Source organism: Hemitrygon akajei, unplaced genomic scaffold, assembly GCF_048418815.1.
Source record: "Hemitrygon akajei unplaced genomic scaffold, sHemAka1.3 Scf000039, whole genome shotgun sequence".
In the NCBI taxonomy this organism is placed as follows: Eukaryota; Metazoa; Chordata; class Chondrichthyes; order Myliobatiformes; family Dasyatidae; genus Hemitrygon; species Hemitrygon akajei.
Window position 1 is genome coordinate 86,472 of NW_027331925.1, and position 23,708 is coordinate 110,179.

A 23,708-nucleotide genomic window follows, 5' to 3' on the forward strand; every position below is an offset into this window, starting at 1 on the left:
ATCTCAAAGATATATGACAGAAGAAAAACAAAGACAACTTGTTAATAAGAACTACAATATAATACACTTCTGACATTCCGAACAGAAAAAAGCAATTATGAGAACTAAACAGAGATATTATGAACTTGGTGAAAGATCACACAAGATTCTTGCTTGGCAGTTAAAAACAGACCAGGCTTCCAAAATGATAAATGCAATTAGAACAAGTGTAAATAAAATTATTTATAAACCTTTATAAACTTTTAAATTTTTTTTATTCTGAATTGTATCAATCAGAATCACAAAATAATATTGTTGAGATAGAAAGGTTTTTATCACAAATAACTCTCCCGAAATTGAATTTGGAAGAACAGAAGAGATTAGATATGCCTTTTACATTAAAAGAGGTCGAAGAAACTCTAGGATCACGTCAGAGTAATAAATCTCCAGGAGAAGATGGTTTTCCGCCTGAATTTTACAAAACGTTTAAAGATTCATTAATTCCTCCTTTTATGGAGCTAATACACCAAGCGGAAAGAACGCATAAACTTCCAGAATCTTTTTCGACAGCTATTTTAATAGTATTGACAAAAACCGACAGAGATCTTTTAAAACCAATATCATATAAACCTATTTCTTTGTTGAACACGGATTATAAAATAATAGCAAAGATTTTATCTAACAGATTATCTAAATACTTACCAAAATTAATACACATGGGATTTTTTATCTAAGGTATTGGAAAAATATGGATTAGGAGTATCTTTTATAAAATGGATTAAAACCTTAAATACTAACCCCAAAGCTAAAGTGGTGACAAATGGCCAAATTTCAACATAATTTCAGTTAACAATTGCTTCAGGTGTGATAGAGTAGGTGTGATAGAGTAGGAGGGGCCAGAGGAGGAGGTGTTGCATTGCTTGTCCGAGAAAATCTTATGGCGGTGCTTTGGAAGGATAGATTACAGAGCTCCTCTAGGGAGGCTATTTGGGTGGAATTGAGGAATGGGAAAGGTGTAGTAACACTGATAGGAGTGTATTATAGGCCACCTAATGGGGAGCGTGAGTTGGAAGAGCAAATGTGTAAGGAGATAGCAGATATTTGTAGTAAACACAAGGTGGTGATTGTGGGAGATTTTAATTTTCCACACATAGATTGGGAAGCTCATTCTGTAAAAGGGCTGGATGGTTTAGAGTTTGTGAAATGTGTGCAGGATAGCTTTTTGCAACAATACATAGAAGTACCGACTAGAGATGGGGCAGTGTTGGATCTCCTGTTAGGGAATGCGATAGGTCAGCTGACAGATGTATGTGTTGGGGAGCACTTCGGGTCCAGTGATCACAATAGCATTACCTTCAATATAATTATGGAGAAGGACAGGACTGGACCTAGAGTTGAGATTTTTGATTGGAGAAAGGCTAACTTTGAGGAGATGCGCAGGGATTTAGAGAGAGTGGAATGGGTCAAGTTGTTTTATGGGAAGGATGTAATAGAGAAATGGAGGTCATTTAAGGGTGAAATTATGAGGGTACAGAATCTTTATGTTCCTGTTCGGTTGAAAGGAAAGATTAAAGGTTTGAAAGCGCCATGGTTTTCAAGGGATATTAGAAACTTGGTTCGAAAAAAGAGGGATGTCTACAATAGATATAGGCAGCATGGAGTAAAGGAATTGCTCGAGGAATATAAAGAATGTAAAAGGAAACTTAAGAAAGAGATTAGAAAAGCTAAAAGAAGTTACGAGTTTGGTTTGGCAAATAAGGTGGAAGTAAATCCGAAAGGCTTCTACAGTTATATTAAAAGCAAGAGGATAGTGAGGGATAAAATTGGTCCCTTAGAGAATCAGGGTGGTCAGCTATGTGTGGAGCCGAGGGAGATGGGAGAGATTTTGAACGATTTCTTCTCTTCGGTATTCACTAAGGAGAAGGATATCGAATGGTGTAAGGTGTGGGAAACAAGTAAGGAAGTTATGGAACCTATGACAATTAAAGAGGTGGAAGTACTGGCGCTTTTAAGAAATTTAAAAGTGGATAAATCTCCGGGTCCTGACCGGATATTCCCCAGGACCTTGAGGGAAGTTTGTGTAGAGATAGCAGGAGCTCTGACGGAGATCTTTCAGATGTCATTAGAAACAGGGATTGTGCCGGAGGATTGGCGTATTGCTCATGTGGTTCCATTGTTTAAAAAGGGTTCTAGAAGTAAGCCTGGCAATTATAGACCTGTCAGTTTGACATCAGTGGTGGGTAAATTAATGGAAAGTATTCTTAGAGATAGTATTTATAATTATCTGGATAGACAGGATCTGATTAGGAGTAGCCAGCATGGATTTGTGCGTGGAAGGTCATGTTTGACAAACCTTATTGAATTTTTTGAAGTAGTTACGAGGAATGTTGACGAGGGTAAGGCAGTGGATGTAGTCTATATGGACTTCAGCAAGGCCTTTGACAAAGTTCCACATGGAAGGTTAGTTAAGAAGGTTCAGTCGTTAGGTATTAGTGCTGGAGTAATAAAATGGATTCAACAGTGGCTAGATGGGAGATGCCAGAGAGTAGTGGTGGATAATTGTTTATCGGGATGGAGGCCGGTGACTAGCGGGGTGCCTCAGGGATCTGTTTTGGGCCCAATGTTGTTTGTAATATACATAAATGATCTGGATGATGGGGTGGTAAATTGGATTAGTAAGTATGCTGATGATACTAAGGTAGGAGGTGTTGTGGATAATGAGGTGGGTTTTCAAAGCTTGCAGGGAGATTTATGCCGGTTAGAAGAATGGGCTGAACGTTGGCAGATGGAGTTTAATGCTGAGAAGTGTGAGGTTCTACATTTTGGCAGGAATAATCCAAATAGAACATACAGGGTAAATGGTAGGGCATTGAGGAATGCAGTGGAACAGAGAGATCTAGGAATAACAGTGCATAGTTCCCTGAAGGTGGAGTCTCATGTAGATAGGGTGGTGAAGAAGGCTTTTGGAACGCTGGCCTTTATAAATCAGAGCATTGAGTACAGAAGTTGGGATGTAATGTTAAAATTGTACAAGGCATTGGTAAGGCCAAATTTGGAATATTGTGTACAGTTCTGGTCACCGAATTATAGGAAAGATATCAATAAATTAGAGAGAGTGCAGAGACGATTTACTAGGATGTTACCAGGGTTTCAGCACTTAAGTTACAGAGAAAGGTTGAACAAGTTAGGTCTCTATTCATTGGAGCGTAGAAGGTTGAGGGGGGATTTGATCGAGGTATTTAAAATGTTGAGAGGGATAGATAGAGTTGACGTGAATAGGCTGTTTCCATTGAGAGTAGGGGAGATTCAAACGAGAGGACATGATTTGAGAGTTAGGGGGCAAAAGTTTAAGGGAAACACGAGGGGGTATTTCTTTACTCAGAGAGTGATAGCTGTGTGGAATGAGCTTCCTGTAGAAGTAGTAGAGGCCAGATCAGTTGTGTCATTTAAGGTAAAATTGGATAGGTATATGGATAGGAAAGGAGTGGAGGGTTATGGGCTGAGTGCGGGTAGGTGGGACTAGGTGAGATTAAGAGTTCGGCACGGACTAGGAGGGCCGGAATGGCCTGTTTCCGTGCTGTGATTGTTATATGGTTATATGGTTATATGGTTAACAAGGTCAACTAGACAAGGTTGTCCATTATCACCTGCTTTACTTGTGTTGGCGATAGAACCATTAGCTGAATTAATTAGAACTGACTCAGATATTATGGGTTTCAGAGTTAATCCGGAGGAATATAAGATTCGCTTATTTGCTGATGATGTTCTGATTTATCTAACTAACCCATTACATTTGTTGTGTAAATTATCTTCTAGATTGGAAGAATATGGGAAAATATCAGGGTACAAAATAAATTGGGATAAAAGTGAAATTCTACCACTTACGAAAGGAGATTATAGTCAATGTCGATTAATATCTCTATTTAGATGGCCAATAAATGGTATAAAGCATTTAGGTATAAGAGTTGATAATGATATAAAGAATTTATATAAATTAAATTATTTGCCATTATTGAAAAAAATTCAAGAGGATCTTGATAAATGGATAATGTTACCAATAACATTAGTAGGTAGAGTCAATGCTGTAAAAATGAATATATTCCCCAGATGACAATATTTATTCCAAACATTACCAATACAATTATCACAGAAATTTTTTCAAGAGTTAAATAAATGTGTGAGGAAATTCCTTTGGAAAGGTAAGATGTCAAGAATATTGTTGGAAAAATTGACATGGAAATTTGACCTAGGAGGGTTACAATTACCAAATTTTAAAAATTATTACAAAGCAAATCAACTTAGATTTATTGCATCTTTTCTTGATGAAGATAAACCAGCATGGATTAGAATAGAATAAGACAAAATAGGAGAAAATATACCAGAAGATTTTATATATAAATGGGAATCTAAATGGTTACGGGAAAAGAAAGTATCTCCTATACTAAAACATTTGATTGATTTATGGAATAAGATAAATGTTGATGATGAGATAAAGAAATCTTTATTAGCAAAGAGACCTTTAATTCAAAATAAACTTATCCCTTTTACAATGGATAATCAACTTTTATATAACTGGTTTCACAAAGGGATTAGATATATAGGAGACTGTTTTGAAGGAGGTATATTAATGTCATTTGACCAATTAAAGAATAAATATAACATTCTTTTCTGTTATTTCCAATTAAGGACTTATTTAAGAGGTAAACTGGGTCAAACAATGTTATTGCTGAAACCTAATGAAATAGTAACTTTATTTCATAAATGAAAAATTTTAAAAAATATTTCTGGTATGTATAATTTGATTCAAAAACAGGCAATTAAACAAGGAATTCATAAGTCAAGACAAAAATGGGAAACTGATTTGAATATTATAATTGATGAAACAAGTTGGTCAAGATTATGTCTTGACAGTATGACAAATACTGTTCGACTAAGATTAGTACAATATAACTTTTTACATCAAATATATATTACACCACAAAAAATAAATAGATTAAACTCAAATTTATCTGATCAATGTTTTCGATGTAATCAAGAAATTGGTAATTTTTTACACTCTACTTTGTCTTGTTCTAAAATTCAAGCTTTTTGGACAAATTTAAGACTTTTACTGGAACAAATTATTGCAATACAACTTCCACACAATCCATTTTTTTTAACTAGGCGATATTGAAGGGATAAAATCAAAATCCAAATTGAATAAACATCAGAAAGAATTCATAAAAATTGCATTGGCAGTAGCCAAAAAGGCTATTGCAGTTACTTGGAAATCGGATTCATACTTAAGTATAGATCGTCGGAAGAATGAAATTTTTAGCTGCATTCCACTTGAAAAAACTACTTATAATTTAAGAGATAAATATGAAATATTTCTGAAAATTTGGCGCCCTTATATACAAAAAATAGGATCAAATATATAGGTGCTCAGAAGATAAAATTATTGGTTATCTGGGGAAAGAAATATATATACATATTAAAGCTATTATGAACTCCATGGAGCATGTGGGGATCCTCCGATATCCAGTCATTCTTTCTTTCTTTCTTTCTTTCTTTCTTTCTTCTTCTTTTTTTCTATCAGGATGTTGGGGGGAGGGGGAAGGGTTTTTTTTCTTTCTGTAAACTATTTGAAAATTAAAGTAACACACACAAATTGTTGGGGGAACAGCAGGCCGGGAAGTTTCAATGGAAAAGAGTAAACAGTCCACGGTTCAGACTGAAACACTTCATCAGGACCTGTGTTGCTTCAAGGTCCCTGCAAATTCATCCCCTGTCCTAATGAGGGGCTGCGGGGGACGGGGTTGTGGGAAAGGGGACAAAGTATTTCTCATCTGCCATCTTTGCCCCCTCCAGCTTCTCATTACGTCTACACACACAGTTCACCCACGGGCTTTCCACCCCTCCCCCTCCTGGTCCAATCTGCCATTCATCTGTCCCCTACTGGTTCCCATTATCACCTCCTTTACTGTCTCAAACCATCACACTGCCCCACTTCACACTCACAAATGAAAGTGAACATTGTATGACAGGCCTGTTCCTGTGCTGTACTGTTCTATGTTCTCTGTTCCCAGTTGCGAAGAATGAGAGGAGATCTCATGGAAACACAAAATTCTTTCAGGGGTCAACAGGCAGGAGTGAGGGAGGATGTTTCCCCTATCTGGGGAGACAAGGGCCAGGGGTCTCTCTGCTCTCCGTCCAGCGGAAAACCCCTCGATCCCCGGGGCCGCGCTGCCCGAGTCTCTCCCCCCCCCCCCCCGATCCCCGGGGCCGCGCTGTCCGAGTCTCCCCCCGATCCCAGGGGCCGCGCTGCCCGAGTCTCCCCCGATCCCCGGGGCCGCGCTGCCCGAGTCTCCCCCCCCCCCCGATCCACGGGGCCGCGCTGCCCGAGTCTCCCCCCCTATCCCCGGGGCCGCGCTGCCCGAGTCTCCCCCCGATTCCCGGGGCCGCGCTGCCCGAGTCTCCCCCCGATCCCCGGGCCGCGCTGTCCGAGTCTCCCCCCGATCCCCAGGGCCGCGCTGCCCGAGTCTCCCCCGATTCCCGGGGCCGCGCTGCCCGATCCCCGGGGACTCTCTAATTCTCTGCTCCTCCCCCCAGTCTCTGTTACCCTGGATGTGCAAACGGCGAGTCCGGATCTCGCGGTGTCTGAGGATCGGAAGAGTGTGAGATATACCGGGATCTGGATGGATCTCCCTGACACCGGGAAGAGATTCACACACTGGCCTTGTGTGCTGGGATCGGAGGGATTCACATCGGGGAGACATTACTGGGAGGTGGAGGTGACGGGGAATCGGATCTGGTGTCTGGGAGTCGCCGCAGAATCTATGGAGAGGAAGGGAGGGTTCAATCTGAGTCCGGAGACCGGATTCTGGGTCATCGGGCGGGATGGTGACGTGTTACATCGGGATTGTGACGTGTTCTATGTCCCCCCCTCCCCCGAGTCCGGTCTCGCTGCCGGTCCCATCCCCGGGAGGGTAGGAGTTTATCTCAGTTACGAGTCCGGGACAGTTTCATTTTACAACGTCGAGACCAAGTCCCACCTCCACACCTTCACTGGGAATAAATTCACGGGGAAACTTTATCCTTTCTTCCGGACTTGGGTTGTGAACCAGTGGCTGAGAATCTGCTCCGGTTCCGCTCCGGGTCTGTAAACGGGTCGGGTCCCGGGACAGGCGTCAGGAGTAAAGTCCCTGTAAATATAAATATGCGGAGAGTGCAGCTAAATACGTGGCTAAGGAGATGGTGCAGGAGGGAGGGCTTCATGTTTCTGGACAATTGGTCTTTGTTCTCGGGAAGGTGGGACCTGTTCCGACGGGATGGTTTGCCCCTGAACTGGAGGGGGACTAACATCCTTGCGGGTAGATTTGCCAGTGCTGCTCGGGGGGCGTGGGGGTGAAAGATTTGCAGAGGGAGGGGAACCAGAGTGTTAGAGCAGAGAGTGAGGTGGAGGAGGATAAAGGTCATGCGAGGACTGCATGTATAGACAGAAATCAAAGGTTTGTACATTTGGTTGTAAATTAATTTTCAGAGCTTTAGAAATTGTAGAAAATAAAGATTTCCAAAAAGATTTTGATGAAGAACATTACCAGAACATATGTGAAAAAGTGGCTACTTCAGTTTTATACCTATCGCAATAATTGTCTATGTTAGGAAATATTTTGGATAGTCTCTCCTTTGTTAAATAGTAACAGTGAACAATTTCAAATTGAATTAAACACTGATTGGCACATATCGAAGAATTGACCATCTTCATTTACAAAGGTCATATTAAGTTCTCTCTCCCAAACTTGTTTAATCTTTAGTGATTAAGGGGATCTGTTTTTTTTTGCAGATTTATTTATTTTTATTATCATTTATTTTGTGATGCTCGATTGATGACTTTTGAAGAGTTAATTAGCAAATATTCTCTCTCTTACTGCAATATCTTCAGGTTAGACATTTTTTACAAAAACAATTATCTAAGTTTCCATATATGCAAGAATCTGATTTGTTGGATACTATTTTGAATATGAATCCTTTAGTAAGAGAATTTGTAATTCTCATTGGTAGAATTTATAATTTATTTTTTATACATTAATACAAAAAGATAACCTCCCACCTAAGGTTTATACATGATAGAAATATTTGTTGTTTCAGATGTGATATAGGGGGAGGGATGAAAGGGGGTGGAATGGCATTACTAGTCAGGGAAAATATCACAGCTGTGCGTAGACAGGACAGACCGGAGGGTTTGTCTACAGAGGTCATATGGGTGGAGCTGAGGAACGGGAAAGGTGTGACCACACTAATAAGGGTGTATTATAGTCCGCCCAATAGTCAGAGAAATTGGAGGAGCAAATCTGTAGAAAGATAGTAGACCGATGTAAGAAACAGGAAGTTGTAATAGTAGGGGATTTTAACTTTCCACATATTGACTGGGATTCCCAAACTGTAATAGGGCGAGATGGCTTGGAGTTTGTGAAATGTTTTCAGGAAAGTTTTCTAAATCAATATATAGAGGTACCTACGAGAGAGGATGCAATACTTGATCTCCTATTAGGAAACCAGGCAGTCAGGTGACAGAAGTATGTGTAGGCGAACATTTTGGGTCCAGTGACCATAATGTCATCAGTTTCAAGTTAATTATGGATAAGGATAGGCCTGGTCCTCGAGTTGAGGTTTTAAATAGCAGAAGGGCTAATTTTGTGGAAATGAAAAAAGATATAGGGTGAGTGAATTGGGGTAAGTTTTTTTTTCCCTGACAATTAAGTGGAAGGCCTCCAAATGTGAAATTTTGAGGGTGCAGAGTTTGCATTTTCCTGCCAGGATTAAAGGCAAAGTTAACAGGCATAGGGAAACTTGGTTTTCAACGGATATTGGCAATCTGGTTAAGAAAAAGAAAAGTGTATAGCAGGTAGAGGCAACAAAGAGCAAATGAGTTACTTAAAGAGTATAGAAAACGTAAGAAAATACTAAAGAAGGAAATCAGGAAGAAAAAAAAAAGACATGAGGTGGCTTTGGCAGATAATGTGAAGGAAAACCTGAAGGGTTTCTACAAGTATATTAAGAGTAAAAGGATAGTAAGGGACAAAATTGGTCCCCCAGAAGATCAGAGTGGTCGTCTATGTGTGGAGCCTCACGAGATGGCGGAGATCTTAAACAGTTTTTTTGTGCATCGGTATTTACTCAGGAAACTAGCACAGTGTATATGGAAGGAAGGGAAACAAGCAGTAGTGTCATGGAACATTTGTAGATTAAAGAGGAGGAGGTGCTTGCTGCCTTACAGCGAATAAAGGTAGATAAATCCCCCGGGCCTGACTTGATATTTTCTCGGACCTTGAGAGAGACTAGAGTAGAAATTGCAGGGGCCCTGACAGAAATATTTAAAATGTCCTCAGCCACGGGTGCAGTGCCGGAGGATTGGAGGGTAGCTCTTGTTATTCCATTGTTAAAAAAGGCTCCAATAGTAAACCAGGTAATTACAGGCCAGTGGGCCTGACATCAGTAGTATGCAAATTATTGGAAGATGTTCAGAGAGATCGGATTTACAAGTATTTGAACAGCCAAGGGCTGATTAAGGATAGTCACTATGGCTTTGTGCGTGGTAGATCGTGTTTAATGAATGTTGTAGAGTTTTTCGAGGAGGTGACCAAGAAAGTAGATGAAGGAAAGGCTGTGGATGTTGTCTACATGAAATTTAGTAAGGTCTTTGACAAGGTCCCACATGGGAGGTTAGTTCAGACATGAGGTATCCATGGAGAGGCTGGAGAGATTGAAAGAGTGCAGAGATTTACTAGGATCTTGCCAGGTCTTCAGGAGTTGAGCTACAGGGAAAGATTGAACAGGTTAGGACTTTATTCCTTGAAGCGTAGAAGAATGAGGGGAGATTTGATAGAGGTTTACAAAATCATGGGGGATATAGACAGCAAATGCGAGTAGGTTCTTTCCATTTAGATTAGGAACGATAAATACGAGAGGACATGGTTTTAGGGTGAAACGGGAAAGCTTTAGGGGGAACATTAGGAGGAACTTCTTCACTCAGAGAGTGGTGGGAGTGTGGAACGAGCTGGCATCTGACGTGGTGAATGCGGGCTCACTCTTGTTTTAAGAATAAATTGGATAGATACATGGATGGGAGAGGTCTGGAGGGTTACGGACTGGGTGCAGGTCAATGGGACGAGCGGAATAAAGTTTCTGCACAGACTAGAAGCGCCAAATTGCCTGTTTTCTGTGCTGTAGTGTTCTATGGTTCTATGCAGTGAAATAAACACGACATGAGAATTGTCGATCGATTAATTTTAACTCGTTCGCCGCATCCGTCAACCGAACAGAAACACCGGGGATTCAGCAGCAGCCGTGGGCGGCGGGTCCTGAGCTACCCTGGGTCCTAAAGTCCACCCGTAATGAGACAGGTTAAATGGGACAAGTGGGGGCGGTGCTGACCGGAAAAGACAGTGAAGATTGTTCATTAAGTTCATCTGCCATTTCTTTGTCCCCCATTACTACTTCACCAGCATCATTTTCCAGTGGTTCAGTATCAACTCTCATCTCCCTTTCACTCTTCGTGTAACTGAAAACTAAACTTTTAGTATCCTGATTTATATTATTGGCCAGTTTGCCCTCATATTTTGTCTTGACCATTCTTATGGCTTTTTTCGTTGCCTTTTGTTGGATTTTAAGAGCATTCCAATAATCCAACATCCCACTCACCTTTGCTACCCGATATGCCATTTCCTTAGGTTTAACACAATTATTACATGCCTTTTCCAGCTCAAACTGTGAATTGATTTAAAGTCAGTCCCATAATTTAATAGCTTTTATCTGAAAACTATCTACCCTCGCAAAGATTGTACTGAAGACTGCATTTGATTTTTCTTCAGCCTTGTACGCTTCACATTGAAATGGTATGTGTTTCGACAGTTTCATAATGACAAAATGTACACGACACAGAATGAAGTTTTCCAATTAGTTACAGGGCATAATTAAGCATAGTGCGGACATTTCTATGTCATGTCAATATCATTCCTTCCCTTGTTTTAAGTCCTTCTTCTATAAACCCAACAGGTTCATGTATTCTGTAAAGGTGTCTGTCCTTATTTCCATTATACTACGTCTTGCCATAAGCCCCTAATTCTTAACACTACCAACCCTTTAGCTTCTAATTTGCTAAGTGGAAGGTCAAAATCGACTTCTTAACATTTAAGAGCTTTTGGTGCTAAACAGTCAACCCCATCATTTCCCTCAACAGTGTAATGTGCAGGGCCCATAATATGCAGACATATAAATCAAACTTTATATATGAAATACCGTTTGACTAGTTTCCAACAGTCAATCTGACCTACTGCCAGAATGATCTGTTTAAGACTAATCAAAACCGAAATGTATTCTGAGCAAATTATAAGGACCAATTTCCTCCACCCACTGTAAGCCTAAACTGTTGCCAAAGAATTCTGCTTCCTATGCTGATAAATGACTATAAGTCATTTCTTTATCATTACCTGCAATTCAGGCACACAAAAACAGCCACATCAACATCCCCAGTTAACTTATCTTTTGATTCATCTGTAAAAATGGTTACCGTATGATAATAACTTTCATTAATATACTAATGAACCAACAGACTCTCAGGCAGAACCGAATCCGATCGTGTAACCTAAAATCAACTGAAGTCATTGGAGAAAACAAGGTGGGGTTACAGAAAAGAAAGCTACAGTGGGGCATATTGGATCATCAAATACACCCATATTCCCAGCGTGGTAACCCAGCCACCCAAAACAAAAAACACTCTTCTTGTGATGTCCCCAACCATCCTCCAGCACACCTTTAACAGGATGATCATTTCCTTGCCCCCGCAAATTAATCCAGTATGTTGACATCAACTTGAACCTCAGTTACTTTGAGGGCAATTGTCCCATTGCAATCAGTAAAGCGAAAACAGGATACAACATTACTGCACCAGAACACAATCTTAAAGTCTGCAATTGTATCACATACAAACATTTTTAATTTGAAGATGAAGCTGATCAATAAGCCACACAGACATAATCAAGAACAGATCAAATTAAACAAATATAATTGGTCAACAAAGATTTTCATGTTGCACCCAAGAATACCCACATAGATGTCTGAGGAGATTTAAAGCTCCTTTCCATTTATCAATTATTTTACTGATAGGTGCTTCCATGTCAGCTTATTATCCCTCCACATACTGAGAAATCTTACCACTGATACTTCCTCAAGATATTAATCATATAATTTAAAATCAAGTGCAAGTCTATTAATCCTGTTTGTAAACCACGTAATGTGTTTTAACGACTGAAAACTTAAAATCCTCATCAATCTGCCCACTGTTTGACCTATTCATTGTAAATTGCAATTAATACCTCTAATCTATAAATCTACGTCATCGGTATATTGTGATTTACCCAGGGTATCCCATTTTCCCATCTCAGAGAAAATATCATTAATCATAATATTAAATAATGAAGGGCTAAAAATACTGGCTTGTGGGATCCCATTATCTATCTCATAGAAACACAAACATAACATGCCGACCCGTACTTGCACAGTCTGTCCAGATTTTAAAAAACTCAGAAAAATTATACAATCTCCCCTCACTCCTAATTTCCATAATTTAATCAAAAGTCATTCTTTCCATATCATTTCCCTTTTCAGTATCAAGAAATACTGCTATTACAACATCTTTATTTAATTGTGCTTTCCGAATATCAACTTCCAAACCTAAAACTGAATCTAATGTCATTTCACTCTTCCAAAATCCACTCCAATAAAACACTTCAACACCACTCTTTCCAAAATACAACTCAAGCACTTGATTACCATACGTTCCATAAGTTTACATAAATGAGACATTTAGAAGGATAAAATGGGGATCTGCCAGATTTCAGAATAGGCATTACTATTTCCATTTTCCATGAGGAAAGTAAATGCACAATTCAAACATTTGATATTTTCACAGAAGAGAATTATATACAATTACAATTTCAAATATTACTCTTTCCTGGGGACACCTGACCTGCATTATTAATAGGCTTCTTAAATTCATAGAAAGAAATCTCTTCATCAGTGATACTATCATTGCTACAGCTGACTTCCATCACATCAGGGTATTCACTGAAAAACATATCCCTGCATTGATTAACTTCTTCTGATTATCCTGATTATTCTTATCCTGATTATGAATCTCAGCAAATGACCCAACCAGTAACACAACCTTCCCTGTTTCAGTAACAATCATTTTACCCTCATTAATCAACACTGGAATATTATGATCCCCACAAATCCCCCCATTTTCTAAATCACATCCCAAACAATTCCAAGTTTGATATCCCTTCCAATATTATCTCCATATAACCTCCAGTAAATCACCTAATTCCTCACCACGGCCTTTGCCCTTTTATTGTTAATAATGTCACTCGGAGACTGATGCACCATCACATAAAAACTCACATTTCTCCCAATTTGCTTCCTGTCCCGTTATAAATCCAAATCCAAACTCATAAAGACAGGAAGGCTGACTGACGTTCACATAAACTAATCACCCTCTGAGTTCGCATTTGAGCGACAGGCAGTACAGCCAATGACAGCAGGGGTCAGTGTTAAGTCTGAGCTACGATAGGCTGAAGGAAGTCGGCCCCTCCTCTTCCACCTCATCGCCATGGCGGAGATCAGCGAGTCGCTTCTATCGGTGTCGCCGGCCTCGGCGCCCACAAGGACGGGTGTGATACCCCTTCGCGCCTCGGTGGGTCTGTTTCGGTGACGTCTGTGGTGGCTGACGAAGCATGCTTTGACAGGGAGCGAACGAGGACTACAACTCCCAGAAGGCACCACTGATGACATTGAGGTGTTGTTTCGGGGTAAGGTATAAAAGCAAAATGGAGGAAAATGTAATGCATTACATTTTCTGTACTGTGTTCAGCTTTCAATAAAAAATTAAATTAAAAGAGAGATTCCAGCGAGAAACAGATAGAACAATACAGCACAGTACAGGCCCTTCGGCCCACAATGTTGTGCCGACCCTTAAACTCTGCCTCCCTAAGCTTAAATTCCTCCATATACCTGTCTAGTAGTCTCGTAAACTTCACTGGTGTATCTGCCTCCACCACTGACTCGGGCAGTGCATTCCACGCACCAACCTCTCTCCAGGTATAAAATCTTCCTCTAATATCCCCCTTGAACTTCCCTCCCCTTACCTTAAAGCCATGTCCTCTTGTATTGAGTAACGGTGCCCTGGGGAAGAGGCGCTGGCTATCTACTCTATCTATTCAACTTAATATCAACTATACCTCCATCATTTCTCCTTTCATCCTCCTTCTCTCCAGAGAGTAAAGCCCAAGCTCCCTTAATCTCTGATCATAATCCATACTCTCTAAACCAGGCAGCATTCTGGTAAATCTCCTCTGTACCCTTTCCAATGCTTCCACATCCTTCTTATAGTGAGGTGACTAGAACTGGACACAGTACTCCAAGTGTGGCCCAACCAGAGTTTTATAGAGCTGCATCATTACATCGCGACTCTTAAACTCTATCCCTCGACTTATGAAAGCTAACACCCCAGAAGCTTTCTTAACTACTCTGTCTACCTGTGAAGCAACTTTCAGGGATCTGTGGACATGTAGCCCCAGATCCCTCTGCTCCTCCACACTTCCAAGTATCCTGCCATTTACTTTGTACTCTACTTTGGAATTTGTCCTTCCAAAGTGTACCACCTCACACTTCTGCAGGTTGAACTCTATCTGCCACTTCTCAGCCCACTCCTGCATCCTATCAATGTCTCTCTGCAATCTTTGACAATCCTCTGCACTATCCACAACACCACCAACATTTGTGTCTTCTGCAAACTTGCCAACCCATCCTTCTACCCCCACATCCAGGTCGTCAATAAAAATCACGAAAAGTAGGGGTCCCAGAACTGATCCTTGTGGGACACCACTAGTCACAACCCTCCAATCCGAATGTACTCCATCCACCACAACTCTCTGCTTTCTGCAGGCAAGCCAATACTGAATCCACCTGGTCAAACATCCCCGGATCCCATGCCTTCTGACTTTCTGAATAAGCTTACCGTTTGGAACCTTATGAAATGCATTACTAAAATCCATGTAGATCACATCCACTGCACTACCCTCATCTATATGCCTGGTCACCTCCTAAAAGAACTCCATCAGGCTTGTTAGACACGATCTGCCCTTCAGAAAGCCATGCTGACTGTCACTGATCAGACCATGATTCTCTAAATGCCAATAGATCCTATCTTTGTGAATCTTTTCCAACAGCTTTCCCACCACAGATGTAAGGCTCAACGGTCTATATCCGGACTATCCCTACTACCGTTTTTGAACAAGGGGACAACATTCACCACCCTCCAATCCTCCTGTACCATTCCCGTGGACAATGAGGACATAATGATCCTAGTCAGAGGCTCAGCAATCTATTTCCTCACCTCGGATGCAGAACTGGGAAGTGGCAGATGGAGTTCAACACAGATGAAGAGGATCTTTTCTGCAGGTCAAATTTGAACACAGAATATAATATTAATGATAAGACTCTTGGCAGTGTGGAGGGTCAGAGAGATCTTGGGGTCCATGTCCATACGACACTCAAAGCTACTGTGGAAGTTGGCAGTGTTGTTAGGAAGGCGTCTGGTGTGGTGGCCTTCATCAACCGTGGGATTGAGTTCAAGAGCTGTGAGGTGATGTTGAAGCTATATTTCTCCTAACCTGTACATAAGTAATTGTACCCCAACACGGCAGGGCTGTGGACTTAGTTGGACGCCACTTGGGAGTCCTGTGTTCAGTTCTGGTGACCTCACTGCAGGAAGGATGTGGAGAGTGGAGAGTAGATTTACAAGGATGTTGCTCTTGGATTGGAGAGCATGCCTTATGAGAATAGATTGAGTAAACTTGGCCTTTCCTTCTTGGAGTGACCGAGGATGAGAGGTGACCTGACAGAGGTGTATAAGATGATGAGAGGCTTGACCATGTGGATAGCCAGAGGCATTTTCCCAGGCTTGAAGTGACTAACACGAGGGGACGTAGTTTTAAGCTGCTTGGAAGTCGGTACTGAGGGAATGTCAGGGGTAAGTTTCTTACACAGAGAGTGGTGGGTGCATGGAATGTACTGCCTGCAGCGATGGTGGAGGTGGATACAATAGGATATTTTAAGAGACTCTTAGATAGGTACATGGAGCTGAGAAACATAGAGGAATATATGATCAGGAAATCCTCGGCAGTCTCTAGAGTAGGTTACATGGTCGGTACAACATTGTGGGCTGAAGAGCCTGTAATGTGCTGTAGATTTCTGTGTTCTGTCTCAAAAACAGGCAGAGGGATTAGTTTAAACGGACAGGAGGACAGCGTGGAATGGTTGGGCCGAAGGGCCTGTGTTAGTGCCGTAATGGAGGGGTTCTATATGCCCCTGAACAGATGCTGCCTGACTTGACAACGTTCTTGAAAAGTTGCATTCAGTTCCGCTTAGCATTCTGTACAAAGGATGTTTTGTGCTGGAAGAGTGCAGAGGAGATTCATCATGATTGAGGGGGCTTCTGTTCATAAGTCCATAAGGCATAGGAACAGAATTAGGCCATTCAGCCCATTGAGTCAGCCACTTTTCCATCATGGCTGATCCCAGATCGCACTCACTTCCAGATATCTGACCTCCCGCTGTATCCTTTGATACCCTGACCGATCAGGAAACGATCAACTTCCGCCTAGAATATACCCACACACTCGGTCTCCACCACAGTCTGTGACAGAGCATTCCACAGATCCAGTACACTTTGGTTAATAAAAAAAATAAGCGGCTTACCTCTGTTTGAAAAGGTGGCCCCTCAACTTTCTGGCTGTGCCCCACAACAGGAAATACTTTCTCCACATCCACCTTATCCAGTCCTTTCGACATTCGGTAGTTTTCAATGAGATGCCCCCGCATTTTTCTGAGTTCCAGTGAACACAAGGTCAAAGCTGCCAAGTGCTTCTCATATTTTAACCCCTTCATTCCCAAAATCATCTAGTGAACCTCCTCTAGACTCTCTCCAATGACAACACATCCTGTCTGAGATGTGGGGCACAACACTGTTGACAATACTCCAAGTGTGGCCTGACTCGTGTCTTATAAAGCCTCAGCATTATCTCTTTGCAGTTGTATTCATGGGGCGAGATTGGACTGTGTTGATCTACAGGGGGATCTTGGAATCCGAGTTCATAACTCCCAGATAGTGGTTCCATTGTCGGACAGTTAAGTTGCAGTTGTATAAATCTCTAGTTTAACCACATCTGGAGAATTTCATTCGAATACAGGAATAATACGGAGGTTTTGGATGGTGAGTGGAAGAGGCTTAACAGGATGCTGCCTGGATAAAGTGAGACCGGACAATCTCGGGGAATTTTCTCCGGAGTGGCAGAGGCTGAGGGAGGTCTGACAGACGTTTACAGGAATGTGAGAGGCACAGACAGAGTGGACAGCCGGGATTTTTTCTCTAAGGTGGAAACGTCCAATGCCAGAGGGCATGCACTTCAGGAGAAAGGGGGAACACATCCACATTGGTCCTTTTTGCACTATTGAAGTATTTTGTAATTTAGTGTAATTTTGTATCTTTTCTCTGCATAGCTGCTGTTGGAAAAATAAACAATTAGAAAAGACAATGATTGTAACGTTCTCGCTCGGGTGTAACGTAACGCCGAGTTAAACGTCGAGGTAAACCGTAGTCAATGAAAACAAGGTCGCAGTAAGATTAACCATTTACTGTTCACTCTTCACATTAACGTATGGTGAAAACTGTTGATAAATCAATACAAGATTGGTACAGTGTTTGTTTCCTTCAAAATATCACATTTACATCGTGAATACTTGCAAAGGTAAAACTACAATAACTACATTACATTAAAGTGCAGCATACAGTCAGAATCTACCTGTTCCATTGACTGCTTTAAATACACTTCAACACAAACCTTCCCGACTCCTTATCGACCGTCGTTACTTTTAACAGAATCAGTGTTAACATTTTAACTCAACATATCGATTATCTAATGACTTACAGCGTTGCTTTCACTGTGTCTTTGGTGCGTAGAGAGAACAAACTGCTCGCGCTGTGGCGCCACATGTGAGCGCCCCCCACCCTTGCGTTTATCCCAAACCGGTATTTTCCCACAAGACGCGGCGAACACGGGTGTGACGTCATCGCAGCCGCGATATATTACAGACAAATGAATTTACTTAAACAATCCTAACTTTAACTAAAAATGCTAACAAACGAATTACTAAGCGAAAATATTATAAACTAAATAACTGCCATAAAGGCAGCACACTCCCCGCTTGACCTTCGTAAGGTCACAATGAACATAATACAAACTTCAGTCTCTAAATCAGTCATTAGGTAGAAGTATAATGACTTTTGTAACTGGCCTTTGGTAAATTTTCACATCGCCTTGGTCGGTAGTTTTCAACTCGACTTTCCTGACATGTCCATCCCTACTAGGGAATGTGGCAGTGATTCTGGCCATTGGCCAGCAGTTGCGGGCGATTTGCCTGACCCTGAGCAGGACTAAATCTCCAACTTGAAGGGAACCGAGCGGGTCAGGCAATCATGTGTTGAGAGAGATGGACAGTCTATGTTTCAGGTCGATATCTTCCCTCAAGAACAAAAATGAATACGGGAGAGAGACAGCAGAAACAAGTGCAGGAAAGGGGTGGATTAACATAGGAAGGGGTTGAGTGAATGGATTTAAACAGGAGGTCACAGAGGCTCTTTGGCCCAACTTGTTCGTGCCGACCAACTTGCTTTAATGAGCTGGACCCATTTGCCCACTATTCCTTTCCCCTTTTGTTATCCACGTCCCTGGCAAGATGTATTTTAAAACATTGTCACTGTACCCAACTCTACAGTTGATCAAGAGCCCGGTGTACTATACCATGAATTTTAGTGTCACCCACAAACCTACTAACTGTGTCATCTATATTCTCATACAAATCATTAATATGAATGACAAACAACCGTGTCCCCAGTACCGACCTCTGCAGATCACAGGCCTCCAGTCCTCTGTGTTTGAGAGACACTTGGACAGACACTTCAACAGGCTAGGCACAGAGGGAGACTGACCTAATGCCGGCCATGGTCAAAGGGAACATTTCTGTGCTGTACGCACCCCCGTGCTGATAATTCCAAACGGACAGTGACCCCTGACCTTTGACTCCTCAGACAGGGGAAACATCCTCCCTGTATCCTGCCTGTTGATCCCTGAAATAATTTTGTGTTTCCCTGAGATCTGCTCCCATTCTTCTAAAGAGGGAACAGAGAACATAGAACAGTACAGCACAGGAACAGGCCCTTCATTCAATGTTCACATTCATTGAGTGTGAAGTGGGAAGTTGAAGGTTCGACACAGTAAAGGAGGTGATAATGGGAACCAGTATGGGAGAGATGAACGGGCGATTGTACCAGAACCAGGTGGGGCAGGGGTGGAAAGCCTGTGGGTGAACTGTGTGTGTGGACATAACAAGAAGTTGGAGGGGAACAAAGATGGGTGATGAGTATTCCTTTGGCCCCTTTCCCACAACCCAATCACCCACAACCCCTCATTAGGACACGGTATGAAAATGCACAGATCCTTAAGCAATACAGGTCCTGATGAAGGGTTTCAGCCCAAGCCGTCGACTGTCTGCTCTTTTCCATAGATGTTTCCTGGCCTGCTGAGTTCCTCCAGCATTTTGGGTGTGTTAATCTAGTTTAAGTATACACAATTATTTGTCCTCCGCAGCTGCCTGCTGCAGATTCACTATTCTCTGGCGAAAGGAATTCCTCCTCGTCTCTGTTCTAAATGAGCATCCTCCAGTCGGAGGCTGTGCCATCAGCTCCTCGACCCACCCACATCCTCCAGACATCAACTCTCTCCAGACAGGAGACCAGGCAAGACCTTCATCAGGACCTGTGTAGCTTGGATTACCAGCATCCGCAGATTTTCTCAAGTGTGATCTTTAAAGCACAAGTTGATAGGTAAACTTCTTGACTAGTCAGAGTCTCAAAGATTATGGGGAGGAGGCGGGAGAATGGGGTTAAGGGGGATAATAAATCAGCCATTCTTCTAAACTCCAGTGAGTACAGGCCCAGAACCAACAAATATGTCTCATATGTTAACTCTTTCATTCCCAGAATCATTCTTGTGAACCTTCTGGACCCTTTCCAATGCCAGCGCATTTTTTCCGATATAAGGGACCCAAAACTGCTGACAATACTCTAGGTGTGGTCTGAACAATGCCTTATAAAACCTCAGCATTACATCCTTGCTCGTGTATTCTAATCCTCTCGAAATGAAAGCAAACATTGAGTTTGCCGATCTTACAACTGACACAAACTGCAAGTTAACCTTTAGGGAATCCCGCACAAGGACACCCAAGTCCCTTTGCACTTCTGATTTTTGAATTTTCTCCCTGTTTACAAAATTGTCTATGCCTTTATTCCTTCTACCAAAGTGCATGCACGACTTCCCCACCCGATAATCCATCTGTCACTTATTTGCCCATTTCCTGATCTGTCTCTGTCCTTCCCCAGATTCCGAGCTTCTGCAGCACTACTTGCCACTTCACCTATCTTCATATCATCTGCAAGCTCGGCCACAGAGGCAACAATTCTGTCATCCAAATCATTCTTTGTCTATCTTGGCTTTGTGTTCCTCAAAGAATTCCAACAGATTTGTCAGGCAAGATTTCCCCTTAAGGGAAGGCATGCTGTCTTTGCTCTATTTTATCATGTGTCTCCATGTACCCGAAAGCTCGTCCTTAACACTGGACTCCAACATCTTCCCAAGCACACCACATCCAGACTAACTCACCTATAATTTTCTTTCCCCAGCTGCTCTGCCTTCTTAAAGAGTGAAGTGACCTTTGCAATTTCCAGTCATCTTGAATGATCTAGTGATTCTTGAAAGATCATCACTAATGCCCCCATATTCTCTTCAGCTAACTCTTTCCGAACACTGGGGTGTGGTCCACCTGGTCCAGGTACCTTCAGACCTTCGATCGTCCCACGCACTCTCTCCTTAGTATTAGCAACAGCACTCATTTCTCTCCCCTGACACTCTCACATTTCTGACGTACAGCTGTTATCATTCACAGTGAGGATTGACACACAATATTGAATAAGTACCTCTGCCATGTCCTTTGTCACATCTCTCCTCTCCAGTGTCATTTTCTAGGGTAGTGGTCACCAACCTTTATAAGCCCAGATCTACTACCTCGGCCTCAGTAAAAGGTGAGATCGACTCCAAATTGATTAGTCACACGTATGCGCACCGGGGCAGAAAAGACCGGAAGTAAAATCCCGCAACCCGGAAGTAGAAATAATGCATAAGCACCAGGGGTACCCACTGTTTTGTACCGTGGACCGGTTTAATATTGAGAATATTCTTGAGGACTGGCCGACGGGGGTGGGGGGTGTAAACACGACCTTCGCAGCTCTTGGCACGAAGAGTAATATTGGACACTGCCTACCCTACCGCACTGAAGTCTACTGGTTGAGCAGAGGTGTTGTGCTCAAACATTTTCTTTCAATTACGTGCGGAAATTTGACTATTCATCAATGAGAAAGGGAAGCCAGTGGCAGAGTTCGATGACCCAGACTGGCTTCACGATCTTGCATTCTTGGTGGATATAACAGAGCACTTAAATGTGCTTAATGTTAACATGCAAGGCCCAAACAAACTTGTTACGGAATATTACGACAGCATTTGTGCCTTTCAAATTGAATTAGGCCTGTGGGAGATGCAACTATCCCGGAGCAACCCAGCTCATTTCCCCTCTTTGCAGTCTGTGTGTGTCGCTCATGGTAATAATGACAACACGGACAGCTATAAGGACAAAATATCACGGCTGGAAAGTAAGTTTCAGAATCATTTTCAAGTCTTCAGTCAGCTCGAGAAGGAATTCTCACTATTTTGCTCGGCGTTTGCCGTCACCGCAGCATCAGATGTGCCGGAGGAACTCCAAATGGAACTAATTGAAATTCAGTGTAACTCGGCTTTGAAATATAAATTTGAGACTGTGAGTCTGGACTCATTCTATCAATACCTCGGACCGATGTACTGCAAGATGACAGACTTTGCCTCTAGATCCTTTGCATGGTTGGGACAAGGTATCTCTGTGAGCAGGCGTTCCCCATAATGAACATTAACAAATCCAAACTGTGCTCGCAGCTGACACACAAACATCTAAATGACATTATGAAAATCCAAACTGCCCAGAAACTGGTCCCTGATGTTGACAGGCTGGTTAAGACCAACAGATGTCAGGTGTCTGGAAGCAGCAAGTGAAAAATGAGTGACACTGTTTGATGCTCTGCGACATGTAAGCAAAATGCATTATGGAATATTGAGTGTCATAATATTGTGATTCATTTATTTTCTTACTATTATTGTAAGTGTGATCACTTCAATAAAAAAATAGAGGCTGACTGTGTTCATTTTCTGGGTTTGATTGCTGGAAGCAGGCTAATAAAAATTAGGTGCAGTTGTGCAGCCTACATTTACAATTTGTTTCGTTAGGTCTACATTTGTGTCTGCTAATGCTCAATTTCAAATAGTTTATTAACGTAAAGGGTGTGGCTCCCAAAACAATCTCAGCCAACGTAGCATCGTTTCCTCTCTCCCTCAGCACAACTTCCTTGAAGCCTATGACTGTAAGTTAATACCAATCATAAAAATAATGCTTGCTCAGCAGTCTTCTTCATGAGAAACAGAATTTGTGAAGTGAAACACTTTGTAGTTATAGCAGAGACTGAGACATGAGAGCAGGCTGAAAAAACGGAGGCAACGAAAGCTGCGTTCGCACGCGTCCAACTGATCCGGCCCACATGAAGCTGCATTTTGCCCAATCCGGCCCGTGACCTAAAATGACACCCCTGATCTACTACATCCCCTTTATACTACTTGTAACTCCTCAAGGAATTCCAACAGGTTTGTCAGGCAAGATTTTCCCTTGAGGAAACCATACTGACTTTGTCCTATTTTGTCTTGTGTCACGAAGTATTCCATATGGGCGTACTTAACAATTGTCTCCAACATCTTCGAAACCACAGAGGTGAAGCTAAGTGGTCTATAATTTCCTTTCTGCTGCTTTCCTCCTTACTAAAAGAGAGCAGCGACAGTTGAAATTTTCAGGTCCTCTGACACGATGCCAGAGACAAATGATATTTGAAAGATCATTTCAAATGCCTCCAGAATGCCTATTGCTACCTCTTTCAGAACACTAGGGTGCAGTTCATCTGGTCCGGGTGACTTATGTACCTTTAGGTCTTTCAGCTTTTTGAGCACCTTCTCCCTTGTAACAGCAACTGCACTCACTTCTCTTCCCTCGAACCCTTCAACACCGGGCACAGTGCTAGTGTTTTGCACGGTGAAGACTGGTGCAAAGTACTCATTTAGCTCATCTGCCATCTCTTTGTCCCCCGTTAATGTATATCCAGCCTCATTTTCTAGCGATCCTATTACCACTCTCATCTCTTTTATTTTATTTACCTACTTGGGGAAAGAAAACTTCTACTATCCACTTTGATATTGTTTGCTAGCTTGGTTTCAAATTTCATTCTTCTCCTCCCAATGATTATTTTAGTTCCTCTCTGTAGGTATTTAAAGCTTCTGAATCCTCTGTCTTCCTACTAATGTTTGACTTGTTGTAGACCCTCTCGTTTGCCTTTACAATAGCTTGTCTTCCCTTGTCTGCCACAGTTATACTATTTTGCCATTTGA

The 23,708-nt window shown here is 42.0% G+C and overlaps 1 protein-coding gene across 1 annotated transcript in view; it reads left to right on the forward strand.

Moving 5' to 3' along the window:
- LOC140720260 (zinc-binding protein A33-like) overlaps nucleotides 1-22,274 on the forward strand; it is a 36,559-nt gene extending 14,285 nt beyond the window's left edge. The window contains exons 4-6 of the mRNA XM_073035131.1: nucleotides 6,571-6,752; nucleotides 21,772-22,005; nucleotides 22,158-22,274. Coding sequence (XP_072891232.1) covers nucleotides 6,571-6,752; nucleotides 21,772-22,005; nucleotides 22,158-22,274 — 533 coding nt within the window. The remainder of the gene's footprint in view (nucleotides 1-6,570; nucleotides 6,753-21,771; nucleotides 22,006-22,157) is intronic.
- The last annotated feature ends 1,434 nt before the right edge of the window (nucleotides 22,275-23,708 follow it).